We start from the raw sequence: 20,545 nt of genomic DNA on the forward strand, positions 1-20,545 counted from the left end.
GAAAAATAAAGCAGGCGGCGGTGACATCTTGAAACTGACAGCGTCTTTGCCATCAGCCTACTCAATATGCTACAGAATGAGTTGATGAGGAGATTCCACATCATCAAGCCTGGGAAATATTATTCAGTGTACAAGCCTTGCTGATTAATTTATGCAATATGTAGCGGGCAGTTTATCATCACTTGAAAGCATTTCCAAGGATGCATCCCAGGGTTTTGGTCGGCAGACATAAAATATAATAGTAAAGATTACCAGGATAGGAAATCTACTAAAATGTTTTGTGTGAGATTACCTTGGTATCTTTGCCTATGTATTGCATTGTATCGAAAACTGCCAAATGAAATACGACCTTACCAAATAGGGCTACATTTCATCTGAGTTCTCACCTGCTCAACTTTATAATCGACCCGTGGATGAATCATGTTTTCCCAGTTAGCTTAATTAATTGTACACGTGTTTCAAATCAAAACAAAGACAAACGATTCTGTGAAATATCTGCTCTGAGTTTCCATACGTCGGAAGTAACGCAAGTTTAATAACCGGTTTTGCCTTTCACATTAACAGGCTGGGGAAAGGACCCCTTGTGCAGCGAAGTGTGTGTGTGTGTGTGTGTGTGTGTGTGTGTGTGTGTGTGTGTGAGGCTGACAGGGAGCAGGGTGCTGAGTGGGAACGCTTGACGGGGTCGCTCCGTGAATCGTACATAGAAAGAGTCCCAGAGTGACGCGGGGTGTCCCTGGGGTATGTGGATAAGACATGCCTCCAGTCAGAAGGACGGCACGGTGGCCAGCTGAGAGGGTCTAGAGGCTGCTTAAAAGGCACCAACAAAAATGTCCCTCCTAGATGGATGTGCCTCTGTACAAATCATCAGCATCATTATAATGTTGTGATATAGATCGATATTTTGCCGTAACAATGGCAAAAGAGAGGCGTTTCTTTCTTTCGCCATAATACCTTTACTAGCCTACTAACGAGCTACAATTTAACCTTCAGACACTTTAGGGTTAGTAATAAATGTTTAAAAATTACATTTAAAAAACTGGCCTTTCAAAATGTACGGTAGCCTAATGCTCATGGTGTTTATGTTTTAACCAAAACAAATAAATCAATATTCTGTATCAATTGTATATTTCGTTGACTAATGCCACATGACATAACCCTTCCAACTACGTCCATTAGTCAGCATGAAGACTAAACGGATTTTTTTCCAATCACATTTCATTCACCACGAAGGTTAGGCCTGAGTGTAAAATGAATGGAATTATTTTTGTATTGCCAGTCACATCATGGTGATTTGATCTATTTCTATGAGGAGGGCGTAGTCTATCGGAAAGGCCAAAGCCTTTGTTTGATACGATGGTAAATGCTAGCAGGGTAAGGCTAATTCACTTGACTGGAGAAGTTATGCTCGCCCAAACCATACTTTGCTGATGTTGACAAATCAGTGATATATAGGACTTATCTCTTCTCATATAGAGCCATTGCTTTGATCATTTTGTTTTGTTGTAGACTATAACTTGTAACATATGCCATGGCAGATATATGATTTGCAATATGGTATGCAACGAATGTAGTGTCTAGTCATAGTAAACACCACATGTCTGTGATCCTTGTCCTCTCTAATTGATTAAAAAGTTTGAGTGTAATAGCTATAAGGGTTTATCTCATCCCCGACTAAACTAAAACCAACTTTAGTAGCATATTCCTTGTTTGGTTTCACGTCTATGGTTGCTAAGCAGGGCAGTGTGAGTTTTTTTTTTATTTCAACTTAGAATAATTTAGTGTCTTGCACGATCATGTTGCTAAATTGTTTTCCGGCTACATTATGGCTACAATATGGCAATTATCTATTTATGCTGAATTTAGTTGTCTACCCTATGTACCAACCTGACCACCCCCGTATGACATCCTGGTTACAGTCCAGCGGATTTGTTCCAGCGGATTTGATCAACTGAGGTAGGCTATAGCCTATATTATAGGCATATACATTATATTTGCGTTTGTTCTGTAAGTTGAGTTGTATTTGACAGAGGACGGATATAGGTTATTTGTTATAAAATATTTGCATTCAGTCACGTACGATCTCTTTGTAAATTACAAATCAAAAGTTCTACTTTCTACCACTATTATATCCGTCAGTTCAGATCAGATCAGCCTAACAGTAGAAAATGTTGGACTCCTTGCATATCTCAAATGCCGCCTCAGTCCTGTAGCTGGTCCAGAGGGAACGACATACGGTAAACAGTGTGTTCGCCTCAGATGAACAAAAAATACATAATTACTGTAAAATCAACCATTTCTGACCTGAACACCTTTACATCTATGCATGACATATACATCCTTTATTATGAGCTCAGTTTCTAACAAAACGTGGTGATGCTTTTATGCACACTTGGGAACATATCTGCTTGACATCGGTAAACAAATGAATAATCAAACTATATACTTCCATAAAGAACATTTTATGGTTGAAGGTGCGCTGTAGAAACAACAGGACAGTGATATTTCCTGACTTCCTGAAGTTGTACGGCTTTGCAAGATAACTTACCTGTGTGTTTTTACATAGATCAGCCCACATGCTGGTACCGTCCCCTCCGCGCATCAGCACATGATAGGTGAAGAAGTATATTCCCGGAATAGAGCAAGTGAATTTCCCAGTTGTTGGATCGTAATGGTTGCCCAGGTTTGTGACCACGTCGTCGAATTTTAACACCTCATAGCCCTCGTGTTGCTTTTTAAGGCCTGCGTAAAAGGCGATCTTTGGAACGGTGCTGTACGTCGCTGCGCTGATCGCCCCCGCCGCGACATTCGGTCCCGGTAGCCCAGCTATTCCTGGGCGCCCCGGGTCCCCTTTTTCACCGTGTGGACCTGGCGGACCGGGTGGCCCTGGTTCACCAGGTGGACCCCTGGGTCCCATCTTTCCGGGCCGTCCCGGTTCCCCTTTCGGACCTTGTATAAATGTCTGCATGAGGTTGTTGTCTCGTGCGGTGTCCGAAGATGCCGTGCTTGTCGGAGACTTGGTCCCGTATGGATCGCACACCATCCTGCAGCTGCCGAGCATCTCATAGTGCGCCGAAGTTCCAGCTGAGTTGACCAAGACCGGGATCAGGATCACCAACACCAAGACCATGACGACTCCAAGCACCCCTGCGGCGATCAGTCGCTTCCTGCCGACTAACCTGGTCAGCGCAGGGCGGTCCTCTTGTCTACTTTTGGGCGAAATTTTGCTGGTTGATGAGGGACCCTGCTAGAGAAAAAAAAATCAGGACCTGTTTTGCTTTGGTGTTGATGTTAATTGACCCTTTTTGGGCCAAGCCCCAGTTGTTTTTGTGTTCTTCCTCTCCACGTTTGTGCTGATGTCTGCTTATTCAAGTCTCACCAAAACTAAAAGTTCAGCCCTCTTCAGACTTGTCGCGATCCAGTCGTCAGTGATTTAAGGAAAACCACTGTCCTCAGCATCTCTCCGTGTCTGGGCTCCAAAGCCCTACAACCACGTGTGGATGCGCTTTGTAAGGACGATGACAAACGCACAAACTTGAGCAACGGAAAAAGCGCGCTATCCTCAAAGCCACGCCACCTTCTCTGGAGTCAGACCGAATCCCCCTTAGCCCTTTTAAAGTGTACGTCTGTGTACAAAGACTGATTCCGCTAGCAGGGGAATAGCACACGAGAAGGGCGTTAGTTTGCTTTCAGACGGAGGTAGATGTCATCGAGATCTGGAGAACGGAGTGCCTGCGAGTTTAGAGTTGTGAGTTGTGAGCGCAGTGCCTGAGCAGAAGGGAGAGGGAGAGGGAGAGAGAGAGAGAGAGAGACCGAGGCGCGCAGTCTTTTAAGAGATGGAAATGCTGCCTGCCCGTTGCCACCCTTGCCGCTATCTTGACACATTTCCCTGCCTGACAGCTGTGGAGTCAGTGGCAAGGGGAGAGGTGCGCCTTACCGACAAGATCACATCATGAACAATCTTATCTTTAGCCCCTTTGCGATCACCATGAATGTGATATTCATATTAAGATCGTTATTATAGCCATGTGGTTATGAAGAGAGTTGTGAAAAGAACCGACTCGTTTCACAAAGACTAAAGGGACCGATAATTCAACTCGAAAGGTTACATCAGTCATCTTTTTTTTTTCGTGAAATGTGCAAAAGAAAGTCATGGACTGGTTATTGATGACACATTTATCAAGCTGTTGTTCTAGGTCAGCGCGCTTAGAAAATATCGGAAATGTTTCTCGACAGAATTGTACAAGTCCCTGAAAATGAGCGCTGAAGGTAACAGAGGGATCATTAAAATGACATTTCTGCCAATATCAAACTTTCCAAAGATGTATTGCTCCGCCAGCACACGCAAGCACAAATCATTTCGTGCCCACTGACTCGTACTGTGGTTTTACTTCACCGATCTGAAGGTGTCGTTGATGTCAAAGTTGGGTGTCGGTGGCAGCGCATTTTCGGGGTTACTTCGATTGACCTAGCCTACGTGATATTAGATTAACATGAGCTCTGATAAACGAGTCAGTCACACAAAACTGTATGGCTTTCTTTGTCTTTGAAAACTAATTTCGACACCAAATAAACTGTAACTGTGTTGAGCATGAGACGAATACGTACCATTTACCTTTTCATGGGTGGGTCATGTTATCACATGTAGAGACATAACCCCCCTTCTATGGTCTGGGCGCCCACCTACTCTCGCTGCCCATTAGGTGGCATGGAGCATGCTCCCCAGCCGATCACAACTGCCCCAAGTGTCCCTCGGCCCCATAAATCAAGCGCTAAAAATCAATGGATTTGGTTAGCAAGGGAGCCATTGTGTCCTTGAGACGGCGTGTTGCATAGCGAAAAGATGCAATCAAACGAGAAAGAAACAGAAAAGAAAAGCATCTGCTCAGGGTAGAAGGGGACGACAAAGCAAAACAAAAGACAAAAAAGTAATCAGACTGACAAAGAAAAGAAAGAAAATACAGAGTGCATTATCACACTAGTTTTGACTGGTGGTGAAACAATGAATTCCTGAAAAGGTCAGTAAGTGATTGTTGACCGTAATCTTCCATAAGGGGCCATTTAAATACGTAAGAATTAGGACTGGCATCAGTGAGAAGCCTTGGAAGAAGGTAGATTGTGTTGCTACAAAGAGATATTACATTTATGTTAGTAGTGACTGGCCTATTTATGTGTTTAACTTTGAAACTTGAGCCTCCCTGTTTCCATTTCCTGGGGTCCAAGGGTGTGTGTGTGTATGTGTGTGTGTGTGTGAGTGTGTGTGTGTGTGCATGTCCGTGCCCTAGGAGAAGATGATGTGTGAACAAGTTACAGTCAACTGTCAGAAAGCTCAAGTGCACTGAAAACATAGAGGGAGGCAGGGAGCAGGAGACCGAGGCAGAGTGAAGGAGAGAGAGAGAGAGAGAGAGAGAGAGAGAACACAAAGAGATGTGTGAGGCACCCCCTGCTTCATCCTCTGTGCTTCCAAACTGGGCCCTGAGTGGTGGACAGATGTGCCTGCTGTGTGTGTGTGTGTGTGTGTGTGTGTAGGTATGTGTGTGTGTGTGTGTGTGTGTGAGTGTGTATCTGTCTCTGTGTATGTATCTGTGTATGTGTGTGTGTGTGTGTGTGTGTGTGTGTGTGTGTGTGTGTGTGTGTGTGTGTGGAGAGAGAGGGTGTGAATGTGGAGGACACACAGGGCCCCTTCACCACATCTTAGACAGATTAATAAAAATTCAGACAGCCATGAGGGACAGAGGTGTGTCATGACACCTAACAGACACACCACACTTCTCCATCCCTGTGAGCACACACACGCAGATACACACACACACTCTCACACACACACACACACAGATACATACACAGAGACAGATACACACACACACACACACACACACACACACACACACACACACAGATACATACACACAGACAGATACACACACACACACACACACACACACACACACATAGATAGACACACACACACACACAGACAGATACACACACACAGACAGATACACACACACACACAGATACACACTTCAGTGGAGACACAGTGCTCAAAGGTCAGCCTTCACACATCTAATCTCCCGTCATAGCTTGAGAGAGCCATGGCATGGCTACCTATGGTGGGATCACTTGAGGAGGTGTGTGTGTGTGTGTCTGTGTGTGTGTGTGTGTGTGTGTGTGTAAGATCCCTCATCCACGTTTCACCTCACGAGCCTCTCCTTCAGTGCTCTCCTCCCACCTGTTCTTCTGTCTTCTTTCTGCATTTGTGTTTCTCTTCTTTATACCTTTTCATCGTCTCATTCCATTTTTCTCAGCTTCTCCCCTTCTTCTCCTCTCCTGTTTATTTCATCAATCCTCCATTTTGTGCACATCCCCTTACCAACCTAGAAGAGATGTTTCCCACCTGGTCCCAAGGAACAGAAGAGCGTTTTGTTTCTCTGAGAGTTCTGGGCCTCGTTTCCCCGATAACGACGTATCTTAACGGCCTACGTGGATTTTGGCGACATCATAGACTCATCATTGCCGTAAGTGCGGCGTCGGGAAACCGCTCTGCAATATCCCTCTTACGACCGATTTCAAGTCCTTTTTAGCGTTCGGGAAACTGGCCCCAGGGCTATAAAGCTGATATCCAAAGATTTCAGAAGGCTTAGGGATCCCACATTATAATGTTCCAAGAGGGGACTTTAAAAGGTAGTAGGTATTGCAAAACTCCTGTTGACAGGTATCAATGAAATGTTATGTTCTGAGGAAAAACATCTGATCTGAATTTATGATTTTGAGGTTTATGTTCTGTGAGATGAGAGCCATAGGGGTATATGTCCCTCTATGTTTTCAGTGCACTTGAGCTTTCTGACAGTTGACTGTAACTTGTTCTACCATTCCACGTAATGTCTTTGTGCCCCTGGCATTCTGTTTTATAGGTATAGTTGTCCCAGTTGTATTTCTGTATTTTTTGTAAAAGGAATAGAACCTGGATGATAGCATAAAAAGAGACAAAAAAGTTTGATCTGCATAACTACGTCAGCAGAAATATGGCGTTGTGCTGAGTCACTTGTCACAAGGCTGAGGGTACATGTGATACTCTTTAGACCCCTAAACGGCTTCCTTTCCTCGGAGTCTTAGACGCTCAACATTCTCTTACCACGCTGAGATAGGTCATGCCATGTGCCAGACTGATTTGGTATCCTGCACTCTCTTTCAAACACTTCTTAAAGAAAGAAAAAACACACTTGTAATAGCACGTGCTCAATTCTGCTGTGGCCAATTTGAGTGCCATTTTACTCTATGGAGTAAATCTATCCCACCTACTTGTAAAAGAGAACAATACATGAAACACAGTACAGATAAAAGTTGACTTGCATAAAAATGATTGCTTTACTTGAAAGGGCAGCTTAAAAGAAGACATGTATCAATACATCCATGGTGGCACACAGTTCAATGGTACATAGAGTTCAAATGATTACATTCTGTCATCAGTTTACTGATGAAATGTTTCAGGACCCTTTTCAGAAGATAAAAAAAAACAAGTGTAAAATAAGTGTAACTCTTTTAGGACCAGACTAAAATCAACACAAGGTCTTACTATTGTCTCAACACAGACACGTTTAGAAAGTAGTGGCCCAACGACAATACAGTGACTTTGCCCCGGTCCCAAAAGGCAAGCTCCGCTGTTGGACGGGGACAGTGGACAAGCCCGTTCCATTGTTGCAGCAACATGTCGGCCATCGGAAAACGAGACGGCGGAACTAGGGGGCTGTGCAGAAAACAAGCAATTTTTAAAACACTGGCGTCCACCGAGCGAAACCATTCCTATCTCTCTGTAATGGCTGACAACGCCAGGCAGGGGAACAGACAGGAGCCAACCCCCCCTTCCCCCCCCCCCCCCCACACCACCACCACCACCACCCAACCCCACCCTCTTGGGAGACTGCACGAAAAAACCTCTTCGCAGACGGAGTTAAGACCCCTAAACCCTGACCGAAATCCCTCTCCGCTTATGCAACAGCCTTGCTGAGCAAAGCCCCGGCGTGGCGACGGCAGCGCTGCAGATCGCTCTAGTGAGAAGATGGGTCTGTCTGCCCACCCGGCGTTGCTCTGCGGAGGGCTCAGATCGAGCCAGGGTGAGGGGCTAATACCTCTCCAGAGAGACCCGGGCCTGAGGCTTTTGTGTGGCATATGCAATGGATAGAACATAATTAGCAGCTCCTCAAGTCAAGAGCAAAACAACATCTTGGAACAGAAAATGAAAGTTTGTTCAAATTTTAAGGCTTCCTGACATAAGGAACTGTTGGATGTGTTTCGTGTTCTTCGTGTTCTTTCGTGTTCTTCGTGTTCTTCGTGTTCTTCGTGTTCTTCGTGTTCTTTGTGTGTGTGTGTGTGTGTGTGTGTGTGTGTGTGTGTGTGTTTCGTGTTGTGTTGAGGTTAATCTCTGGACAAATTGCTTTGGATTCATCTACAAGCATTTACAGATACAGACACTGTTTGTGGTAGACAACAGAAAACAAAGTTCACATGCAATCGCGTTGTATTTAGGTGAAGGCCACTTGTGACAATAAGGGGTTGGTTAAGTAGGTCCATTTAGAAATATACAGACATTTGAAAAATAAAAGGGCTGCTCGAAGCTTTGAGTGGCACAGTGGGCGGCAGTAAAAAAAAAAAAACACACACAAGGTGTAACATGATTAATACAAGCACATACAAGCAGTATAAAATGTCTTTTTCTCTGTGTTCGTAGGATAAATAAATAGAAAGGCACATGCAGTGAGGTCCAGCTTGGACAGGCCCCAGCGTTCTTCTCTTCTTCTTCTTCTTCTTCTTCTTCTCTTCTCTCGTCCTCACTTGTTCTTGGCGGCCAGTGGCTTGCGGCTGATCTTCTTGGATTTGTCGTTGTTCTTCTTCGGGGGTTCGGGGTTGGCCTGCATGTGTCGCCCGTACAGACTGTGGAGAGAAGCACACTTTATTAAAGTAACAGTATGCAACATTATACTTCAGGATTAGGGTTAGGATAAGCAGTTTTACCTTAAAATAACAGCTTGAAAAAAATGTGGGCGCTACGTGCCATTGCCATACCAGGGTCCATAGGCTTAAAACTGCTAAATGTAAGATTTACTGACGCCGCCCGGCTTTCTCCTGTCTGCCGAACTAGTAAGTAGCTTATTTGCCGTCTTGCTTTGTCTGCTTTGTGTTGAACTTGCTTGATGTTTGACTGTGTTAGGACAGTTGTTGAGTAACTAGTTTGTCATAATGTCAAAGTCAGCACATTTTAAGAGATTTCATTAGTTTTACCCGCTAGCATATCGTTAGCGAATAGCAATTGATCCGGAATGCTTCTTTAAGGGGCCGAGTCTCGTCTACAGGCCAGACAGAAGCTGCAGCTGTGGGAGAGGATCTGCCTGTGATCCCCCCGCACTGGTCTACTGAATCCACATCAGATCAGGGCCACATCCCCAATCATCTGGGTAGACGTGACAAACTTCGCTCAGTTATAAGGAGATTTGATACGTGTTCATGTTTTCAGATCATGTTTTTTTAGTTAAGGCAGTACAATGACAGTCAATATTCTGTGATTTACAGTAATGTAGAAAATATTAACATCTGACCAAGCTCTTGTGTCTAGATGGATTTTTTCTATAATTTAGATGGCACTTTTTACATAAATAATTCCGTATTTTGAGCACAGTGTTAATGAAATAATCTGATCATCTGTAACACAAACTCTCATCTGTAACACAAATGGATGTGCATTAATATCAATCAACAGTTGGAGATAAAGAACCCAAGGGCCACTCCATCACGGTGCATGGAAGTGCTGTTTGAGGCGTGGATATGAAACACAATCTCATTTACGATGCCACGCAGGCAGATCCACCCTACAGCCCGCCTGCTCAATTCAGTGCTTTACAGAGCCAGCTGTGTGCTCTCCTCAAGCAGAGAAAGGCTCCCAGCACAGAGCTGCCATTATACTGATAGAAGGCCCCACCACATAGGCCCAGACACACACACACACACACACACACACACACACACACACACACACACACACACACAGGCCCAGAGAGGCTAAGAAGAGGAGAGGGGAGACAGAAGAGTGTGGATCGAGACAGATAAAGAGAGGGAGAGAGATAGAGAGAGAGAGAGGGAGAGAAGGTCAAAAGAGATAGCAAAGAGAAGGAGGAGAAAGAGAAAGCGAAGGAGAGGAGACAGGCAAACAAGAGGACAGAGACGGAAATGGGTGAAGGGGGGTACGAGTCGTTTCCAGTCCACTGCTCCTCTCTCTCTCTCTCTCTCTCTCTCTGTGTGAAAGCCACTCATGGGGTCTGTAAAGTGACAAAGAGGAGAAGTGGGTGAGCAAGAGAGAGAGAGACTGAGGAATGAAAAGAAGGGAGGGAGAGGGAGAGATGAGAGAAAAGAGACATGAGTCTGAGCGGGTCAGCAGACGAGAGCCTGAGCAAATATGTTAGAAAACAGAGAAATAAAGAATGAAAAGAAAGAATTGAGTACTAAGCGTGCACGTATAACCCTCAGGTTAAAGGGAGAGTAACGAGCGTGCACGTATAACCCTCAGGTTAAAGGGAGAGTAACGAGCGTGCACGTATAACCCTCAGGTTAAAGGGATAGTAACGAGCGTGCACGTATAACCCTCAGGTTAAAGGGAGAGTAATGAGTGTGCATGTATAACCCTCAGGTTAAAGGGAGAGTAATGAGTGTGCATGTATAACCCTCAGGTTAAAGGGAGAGTAATGAGCGTGCACGTATAACCCTCAGGTTAAAGGGAGAGTAACGAGCGTGCACGTATAACCCTCAGGTTAAAGGGATAGTAACGAGCGTGCACGTATAACCCTCAGGTTAGAGGGAGAGTAATGAGCGTGCACGTATAACCCTCAGGTTAAAGGGAGAGTAATGAGCGTGCACGTATAACCCTCAGGTTAAAGGGAGAGTAACGAGCGTGCACGTATAACCCTCAGGTTAAAGGGAGAGTAATGAGCGTGCACGTGTAACCCTCAGGTTAAAGGGGGAGTAACGAGCGTGCACGTGTAACCCTCAGGTTTAAGGGAGAGTAACGAGCGTGCACGTATAACCCTCAGGTTAAAGGGAGAGCCACTAGCAGGGCTACGACTTAGTGAGGGGCCTGGTGGCAGAGTCCATGTGCTGGTTGGAGAAAGCACTGATTGATGCTCCCCTCCTCTCCTCTCCTCTCCTCTCCAACTCTGGCCCTGGGGATAAGTGCCACTGATTGAATGTTGACAAAGTGGCTGATAATTAGAGCGGTCTGGAGCGGGCACAGTGGCGGTCTGGGATGGTCCTTTCACGTAATTAGAAACTGCCATTAAAAAAGGGGCGCAAATAAATCTAATTGCAACGCAGGGAAAGGTCAAGTAGCATCTCCTGCGTGTGCATGGAGTTCATATCAAATATTTACCACAGCATGGAGGCAGGGGAGTATGTGTGTGTGGAGACTGGGGAGAGAGATCCTTAAAAACACACACACACACACACACACACACACACCCACATACACACAAACATATGATTTCTCTTTTGCACACCAAGCGAGATGCTTAGGTACTACTGAAGCCTCTACTGCAGAGCAAGTGATAGCTGAAGTTGCCCTTCGACAATTTGAAACTCACAAAGCCATGAAATCTCGCAGACATGGGCATGCTGAAAGGAAATCACACACACACACACACACACACACAGACACACATGGGCATCTTTCATCAGTGGCGATGGAAAAGTAGTGTTAAATGTCTGCTGAAGTATGCTGGAGATCCAGGCTGCTCCTCATCTCCAGGACTGCTTGCCTACTTGTCATGACCCAGCTTCAGAGCTCTCCCCTGGGGCCGCTGGATCCGTGGCCTCCCCCCTGCCTGCCTCCCTGCCTGCCTCCCTGCCCAGTCCCCCTCACACAGCAAGACACACACACACACACTCTCTCTCTTTCAGTCCCCCTCACACAGCAAGGCAGCGAGGCACGGAGAGAGGACCACCCCCAAGGGATAGGCACTACAGCAGCTCTTCCCCACCGGGATCTCTCAAGACTGAGAACGCCACACGTTTGACTGACAGCTCTCCATCTCGCCAACACACTCTCGCCAACACACACACACACACACACACACACACACACACACACACACGCACACACGCACACACGCACACACGCACACACGCACACACGCACACACGCACACAAATTATTATTATTTTATTTAAAAATATTTGTAAAAATGTTTAATAGAATTTAAACAGATTCTTGATTTCCAGGCGTGGCAAAATGTTTAATTCAGTGTTGCTCAAATCAAGTTCCGTTTTTACGGAAGATGCTGATGCAGAGGCTTAGTGCACGCTCGTCATCTTTCCTTTTTGCATGGTGCGAGACAGAAACGGAGAGAATGAGGGCGAGAAAGAAAGAGCGATGAAAGAGAAGGGAGGGAGGGAGGGAGGGAGGGAGGGAGGGAGGGGCCCCTGACATACCCCAAATCCATCAGGCAGAGTGGTGGCCGCTGTGTCAGGGTCCGGTTGGAGCCCACAGAATAATTCATGTTGTTCGATATGTAAAGTCACGCGTGTCACAACAAGCCAAGTTTGTTTGCACAACTTCATCACCGCAAAAGAAAATGGTCCTTCTCAGAAACGGAGATCAATCAGGAGGAGATAGATCACCTCTCTAAATGGATTGATGATGCTCAGGCACCACCACGACTCTCCTCGATAGATGGAATTTGATGATGGAGGAACACAAGGGTAACTGTGTGTGTGTGTGTGTGTGTGTGTGTGTGTGTGTGTGTGTGTGTGTGTGTGTGTGTGTACTTTTGTGCAAACACCAAATCCAAGAGCCGTTGCCATGGTAATCTTTGTTCTTATTTCAAACATTTGGTCATGGTACGTCTAACCTGAAGGATAAAGAGAAGCAATACTAAATTATGTACATAAGAGTGTGTGTGTGTGTGTGTGTGTGTCTGTGTGTGTGTGTGTGTGTGTGTGTGTGTATTCTGAGCGCCGAAGGTCTGCTTTTTCATGGCAGATAAAGAGTGGAGTGGGTTTGGATGAAGTGTACTTCTGTAAGGTTTCTTATAGAGACGCACATGAACATCAGTTTGGGAGTCTGGCGAAGGGCAACTGATCTCCGAGTTAAGAATGTAGAAAATCACTGTTATGCTTTCATCAATTTTATGGTAAATTTGACATTTGTGAGTAGGACCAAGGGTTACTATTATTAGGAATTTTAAGTATGCTAGTGTCACACTGTTTGTTTGTGCACTTTTAACAAAAACGTCTTTTATGTGGAAGTCAACAGACTTTGTGAAGACGACATGTTGAGCAGTGGGTATTTTGTTTACGTGTAACTTGAGAGGAAGATTGAAGTATGGGGGTTTATCTTTGTAAACATTCATTGTCAGTGACAGGGCTGACCCTGCTGTATCACGATGTTAATGCCCCAGCATGTTTATCTAGGCGTGTGGAAGTGTTTATCTGGGACCATGACAGGGCTGACCGGTGTGCCTGCTCGTGTCTTGTTGTGTTGTTTTGGAGGGCTGGATGGGGTGTGTGTGTGTGTGTGTGTGTGTGGGGGGGGGGGTTGTGTCTTGTTGTGTTGTTTTGGAGGGGTGGATGGGGTGTTTGTGTGTGTGTGTGTGTGTGTGTGTGTGGGGGGGGGGGGGGGGGTTGTGTCTTGTTGTGTTGTTTTGGAGGGGGGGATGGGGTGTGTGTGTGTGTGGGGGGGGGGGGGGATGCCAGCGTGGGGCATGTTTATTTGTAAGTGTTTGTGAGGGTTTGTTTGTGGCCGTGTGACAGGAGTGACGGTGGTCTGCCCCCGGAGGTGCTCCTCTGCCTCGGGGGCCGGTCGGGGCTAAATGTGCCGGGAGGGATCAGTGCTGACAGATGCACGTAGATTTGTGCGCCCCAGTCGGGAGTAAATTGGCCCTGTTTTACATCAGGCTGATACGTGTGTGTGTGTGTGTGTGTGTGTGTGTGTGTGTGTAAGGGAATGGTGTAGAGGATGGGGGGGTTGAGGGGGGTAAGGGGGGGGGGATCACTGAAGCGTTTTCTCTCAGACAGAGTCCCGGCGGACTGACGTGGCTGAGGCACATGCTGGGAATACTGAAGCAGGCGCTGGAAGTACATGCCGAGAGCCGGGCTCGTCAAGATAATCGCCAGGGCTGGAACGCCGTGGACAGATTGGCCGAGAGAGAGCTGCTCATCAGACAGTAGCCACAGCCCCCCTCCCCCCCAGGCACTATTAGCTCTCACAATTACACCACAGTGGAGCCACAGTAGAGCCCCTTCAGCCGGAGGAGCAAAAGAGTCTTTGACTTTAACTTGAAGTGCTAAGTGATCCCTCCTCTCCTTCCGAAAACATTCTCAACCAAGCACTTAAAAACAAGGCAGGCAGAAACAGAGAGCTAGAGAATGAATATGTGTGTGTGTATTAATGCAACAGCATGAGAGAAGTGTGTGCTGTGTGTGTGTGTGTGTGTGTGTGTGTGTGTGTGTGTGTGTGTGTGTGTGTGTGTGTGTGAGTGAGAGTGAAAGAAAGAGTGTGAGTGAGTGTGTATGTGAGTGTATCTGTATGTATCTGTATGTGTGTGTGTGTGTGTGTGTGTGTGTGAGTGAGAGTGAGAGTGAGAGTGAGAGAAAGAGTGTGAGTGAGTGTGTATGTGAGTGTATCTGTATGTATCTGTATGTATGTGTGTGTGTGTGTGTGTGTGTGTGTGTGCATAGGTTTGATGCGGCCACAGTAGCTTTGTTACGCAACCATTCGTCCGGCGCGCCACAACCTTAAAGATTTCCCATTTGCCTGACTAACGCCTCGATGAGCACTTAGGGCCAATTAAAGAAGCCGGTGACTGGGGCAGGACCGTTAATGAAATCAGATTCCCGGGGTGGCCTCCCAGCTCTCTGCCTCCTCCCGCAATCCCACTAATTGTTCCCGTGTTAATTAATCTCCGTTACAGACGGCGGCGCCTACGAGCGGCTCTGTGGCCACACATAAAGACACCCCATTCATTCAGAAAGTACAGAACGCTGAGGAATCCACTTGTGCAGTATTGACAAGATAGCAAACTGGTCCCAACTGGGAATGCATACACCCACATAAATACATATGCACATAAGACATGCAGTATCTATTTCTCTGCAGTATCTGGTTGTGAGATTTGTGTGTGTGTGTGTGTGTGTGTGTGTGTGTGTGTGTGTGTGTGTGTGTGTAGGTAGGCCACTCTTAAGATACATGTGACAGAGAATAGAGGATCATTGATCAGGAATCGGCTCGGCCTGTGCTCCCCCTCATTTTCCACAATCGTTCCGGAACCTTCCTCCTATTAGGCCTCCCAGTGACTTCTTCCTTAACGAGCTCCCACTGTCCATCGCAGGGCCACCACAGCAAAGACAACCTTTCTAAGCATTTTCTCATCCCCAGGAGCTACGCAGCTAGCATACATATGATAATTACCACCATCAATTATGAGAAAATGTAGGTGTACGTACGTAGCCTGTACATATGTATACAGGACTAACTGATTAGAGACAAGGGCTTTGGTTTAGATAGACTCCTACCAGCACCTCAAACAAAGCAATTACTGATGTTACATACAGCCAATGCTACAGCCAATGCTAGTAATTGTCCCCGTGACGCCTTCATTCCTGTATGCTAACCATTATTCTCCCATTTAGCACTCATGTTGATTACCTGCAGTTACCTTATTGATTAGCTCATTTAACAAAAATAAAATGTTTTGCAAGATATGACGAGGAGATTTTCAGTAAAAAGGAAAGTGCTCTGTGGGGCTTTCGGCAGAGATTACATTTAGGAACTAAGAGAAAAGAAAAAACCCAAATCAATACCGAGGACTGGAACGAACATCCCAAGGTTTCCACAAGACCTCGGAGTGGCCCAGATGCGGGGCTGCAGCAGACGCAAACCTTGAGCAGGTCTGAGTGGATGACAAACACACTCGTTACCTTTAAATGAATCAGACACTGGGAGGTCCTTTGTACTTATTCCGCTTGAACGCTTGTAAATACACCATGTAATTCTAAATAGAAATGTAAATGAGAAGCGTTTAATGTTTCAAATATATTGAGGACATGATCTTTGAGCACAATACAAGCTATTAAAGGCCCTTGAGTGTGTCCATGTGTGAGTGCTTGTGTGTGTGTGTGTGCGTGTGCATGCCCATGGTAGTGTGTGTGTGAGTGCTTGTGTGTGTGAGTGCTTGTGTGTGTGTGTGTGTGTGTGTGTATGCTTATGGGAGTGTGTGTGAGTGCTTGTGTGTGTGTGTGTGTGTGTGTGTGTGTGTGTGTGTGTGTGTATGCCTATGAGAGTGTGTGTGAGTGCGTGTGTGTGTGTGTGTGTGTGTGTATGCTTATGGGAGTGTGTGTGAGTGCTTGTGTGTGTGTGTGTGTGTGTGTGTGTATGCCCATGAGAGTGTGTGTGAGTGCTTGTGTGTGTGTGTGTGTGTGTGCATGCCCATGAGAGTGTGTGTAAATGCTTGTGTGTGTGTGTGTGTGTGTGTGACTGACGTTCTCTGCATAAGCGGAAGTATGTACTCAAAGATGGCTTTTTCATGACATATGAACATTTCGGAAAGCCTGTATAGATATATAACTAATATGCAAACGTTGATTTCTATAACCAATGATAGGCCTAATGTCAACGTACCCCCCTTTCCTTCCCTCTAGATAGCTGCTCTTCACATCAAGACTTTCTAGAGCCGTAAGTAAATTGCAAATATCTCTCCAAACACTAATCAGTTGGTAACGCAGATATACTCTAACCGACACATAGGGTGAGTTTACTCTATACACTGATTTAACAGGTGCTGATGCTGTTCTGTCCTCTGCTTTCTAGCTGGTCATAAGGTAAAAAAAATATGCGGAAAATACAAAAGGCTCCAAACATTGTCTCTTTCAATGTTGAATCCAAGTTATTAGCTAGCTAGTTAAAAAAAAAAAAATCCTTGAGTTCCAGAAAATCACAACACCAGTCTTTATTGAGTAAACAGAAGCACATATAAGCCAATATAAACATTAGTGCTGTGCAAAGACTAACAGTACTGACAAAGCTGTACCCACAAGTTGACAGACAAAATGAAAACCCAGCATCCAGCACAACAGGTTTGGACAAGGCCAGGGAAAATCCATGGCACTGCTCGAAGAGATTCGATGACGATAATTAAGAGCTCCGATAAACGAGGCACGACCACAGCTTGCCAGATGCAGCTCCTAGAGCGGTCTCTCTCATCGTCAGTACTGACCTTAGGTGATGATTGAGCATCCCACTCTCAAGCTAGTGCACTTCCACAAAAGAACCCATCCACAAACACATCTTCACTAGCAGCGAGGGAAACAGTATAGCTGATCTTCAGGGGCAGGAAGAGTTCCCCATAATGTCCCCACTATGTTTTTAACTATGTTTTTACTATGTTTTTTTCTAACTATGTTTTTAACTATGCTTTTAACTATGTTTTATTATAGGTTGTTTCAACTATGTTTTTCACTACTCAGAGATTCAGATGAATGTAGAGTGTGCTATACATTAAATCAATTATTATTTATTAAATTATAATGGCTAAATGTCACTTCCAACAGCATAGTGCAGCTAACTTGGGAGATCAATGTGAGAACAATGTCTCAGTTAGCTACTGCCATTAGCTTGGCGAGCTACCATGCTGATCTCACGGACTGCTATTTGTGGGGTGTGTTTAACACCTCATCCTGAGGTTCAGAGCTGTATTGTGACAGCATTGAGGAGAAGTGACTGCAGTGACGGTTATGTTAGAGGTCTCTGAACCCGCAGATCACATATATCCTCAAAGGGAGGACCTCGTGGTGACATTTAACACAGTGCTGAAGCACTCGTGGGGTGGGGTGGAGAGGGGCGAGGGGGTTGATTTCTGGTTCTGCCCCCCCCCCCACAAACACACACACACGGGCCACTGATTGTTGACTCGCCCTCCGCCACACACTAGCCCCCTAATGAGGCGCCTGATTGATAACCAATAGGAAGCCAGCGCTGCAGAGAGGGGGCGAGCTGCCAGGGTTTGTCCCTTTGCTGAGACTAATGAGAAGTGATGAAGTCTCTTTCTTTCTTTCTTTCTCTCTCTCTGTCTGTCTCCCTCTCTTATCTCTCCTCTCTTTCCATCTCTCTCTCTCTCTCTCTCTCTCCCTCTCTCTTTCCATTTCTCTCTCTTTCCATCTCTCTCTCTTTCCTACTCTCTCTCTTTCCATCTCTCTCCCTCTCTCTCCATCTCTGTCCTCTCTTTCCATCTCTCTCTCTCTCTCTCTCTCGTTCTCTCTCTCTCTCTTTTCAATTCCCTCGGATTGTTTATCTAGCTCTTCTTCTCTTGCTATAGTTTCCACTTTACCTGCAAACACATGGTGTTGAACCCAGAACCATAATATCACACACAACACACAAAAACAAATGCATGTAAAGACCTGTGGCCTCTGGATCAATGGCCCATATTCCGCTGGCTCTACTACTTGCCTATTAAGTTGGGAGGTCATGCTCAGTGTTCAAGCAAACAATGCAATTGATCCAGTGCTATTGTGCAGACATTCAAAGTCTATGGATGTACTGCTGAAGCAGGAGAGGAGGGAGAGGTGATGAGGTGTGTGTGTGTGTGGTGTGTTTGTGTGTGGGGGGCAAACAAATAAATTGGAATTAAACAAAACCACACACACACGCACGCACCTTTCCTAGGTGGGGCCCCTTCCCAGTTTGTGTCTCCTATCTCTGTGCTGTGCTGTGCTGTGCTGTGCTGTGCTGTGCTGAGTGTCCTGTGCTGTGCTGTGCTGTGCTGAGTGTCCTGTGCTGTGCTGTGCTGTGCTGAGTGTCCTGTGCTGTGCTGTGCTGTGTGCTGTGCTGTGCTGTGCTGTGCTGTGCTGTGCTGAGTGTCCTGTGCTGTGCTGTGCTGTGCTGAGTGTCCTGTGCTGTGCTGTGCCGAGTGTCCTGTGCTGTGCTGTGCTGAGTGTCCTGTGCTGTGCTGTGCTGTGCTGTGCTGTGCTGAGTGTCCTGTGCTGTGCTGTGCTGAGTGTCCTGTGCTGTGCTGTGCTGAGCTGTGCTGAGCTGTGCTGTGCTGAGCTGTGCTGAGCTGTGCTGTGCTGTGCTGTGCTGTGCTGTGCTGTGCTGTGCTGTGCTGAGCTGGAGACTCATTAGCGAGCCCGGAGAGGCTCGGTGCTCGCGGTGCAGCTTACACATGCAGGCTGGCCATGCACAGACGCACACAGCCTGAAAGAGATCACCCATCTACTCGCTCTTTTTTCTGGTCTCTCTTTTGCTTTCCTTTTCTCTCCCACACTCCTCTCTCTCCCACCTCTTTCTCTCCTTCTCTCTCTCTCCCACCTCTTTCTCTCCTTCTCTCTCTCTCCCCTCTTTCTCTCCTCCTCTCCCCCCCCCCTCTTTCTCTCCTCCTCTCTCTCCCCCCTCTTTCTTTCTCTCTCTCCTCCTCTCTCTCCCCCCTCTTTCTCTTTCTCTCCTTCTCTCTCTCCCCCCCCTCTTTCTCGCCTTCCCTCTTGAGTGCATTGCGCAGAGTTTTCAACACATGCTAATTGACCCACAGCACCTTGTCCAGTGGTCCTGCATGGGAGGTCCTTCATGAAATGTAATTCAGTTGAACGCTGGCACACTCAAGTGCCCCCAAAAGCTTTTCTCCTGTCACAGCATGCTTGAGTGGAGAAACATTTGCAGAGGAAAAAAAAAATATCAAAAAATCTTAAAGCCTCTTTCTCTCTCGCTCGCTCTGTCTGTCTACCCTTCTCTCCTTTCTCCTCTCACCCTCCTCCTTTCGCTCCGAATATCTGTGTGCTTTTTTAATAGATGAATTTCATTTGGTGCTTTGATACTTCACAGACAGGGCTTTAGGCATCTCACAAGGCACACACGCTCCTTGCTCTAGATGGAAATGTAAATGTAAGCAGTACTACATAAGTCGTCACTCCATTTTGCTATTTTAAGGCATAATTGATACGATACTAGCGATGCACGGGTCGACACATTAATGTTGCGGGTTGGGGTGTGCTGTGTCCAAAAAAACCTAAAAGCACCTATAGCTGTGCTTCGAACTGCGTTTACAATAGGCTCCGCTATGCAGTAGGCTCCTCGTGGGATTTCCACCTCCTTTTCCCTTCTCGCTCTCTCTTCCCTTCTCGCTCTATCTCTCTCTCTTCCCTTCTTGCTCTCTCTCTCCTTTTCTCTCAAACACACACATGCACACCAGAGGGTGCAGGTCCTGTCACACGTACCTTATCTGTCAATAATCTTCATTATCAAACTATAGAGTATCACACTTCTCTCTACATCCAATAGGCATTCATAATTTATATTTATAATTTATTAAATTTATAGTAGAATTTATAACTGTAGCGTACCCTAATAGAGTGCAGCTTATTAGCAGTCTTTTCATCATTTTGCAGTTTTAGCCCACACATGTTTAAGTGGTTCCCGTAGCTTGTTTAGATAACACCACTTAAAACACCGATTGGCTCTCGTAACATGTTGAGTGAGAGTGGGTATTAATTATATAAGCCCGACCCGGGCATCACTTATAGA

The 20,545-nt window shown here is 46.0% G+C and overlaps 2 protein-coding genes across 2 annotated transcripts in view; both read right to left on the reverse strand.

Annotated features, from left to right (window-relative positions):
* Positions 1-3,220, reverse strand: part of c1ql3a (complement component 1, q subcomponent-like 3a) — a gene marked incomplete at its 3' end in the record, with an annotated part of 3,713 nt that extends 493 nt beyond the window's left edge. The window contains exon 1 of the mRNA XM_080855295.1: positions 2,546-3,220. Coding sequence (XP_080711421.1) covers positions 2,546-3,127 — 582 coding nt within the window. The 5' untranslated portion in view covers positions 3,128-3,220. The remainder of the gene's footprint in view (positions 1-2,545) is intronic.
* Positions 3,221-7,918: 4,698 nt separating this feature from the next.
* Positions 7,919-20,545, reverse strand: part of rsu1 (Ras suppressor protein 1) — a 50,706-nt gene continuing 38,079 nt past the window's right edge. Inside the window, 1 exon segment of the mRNA XM_080855286.1 lies at positions 7,919-8,928. Within this exon segment, the coding sequence (XP_080711412.1) occupies positions 8,826-8,928 (103 nt within the window). The 3' untranslated portion in view covers positions 7,919-8,825.

The sequence above is a fragment of the Sprattus sprattus genome (assembly GCF_963457725.1).
Source record: "Sprattus sprattus genome assembly, chromosome: 17".
NCBI lineage: Eukaryota > Metazoa > Chordata > Actinopteri > Clupeiformes > Clupeidae > Sprattus > Sprattus sprattus.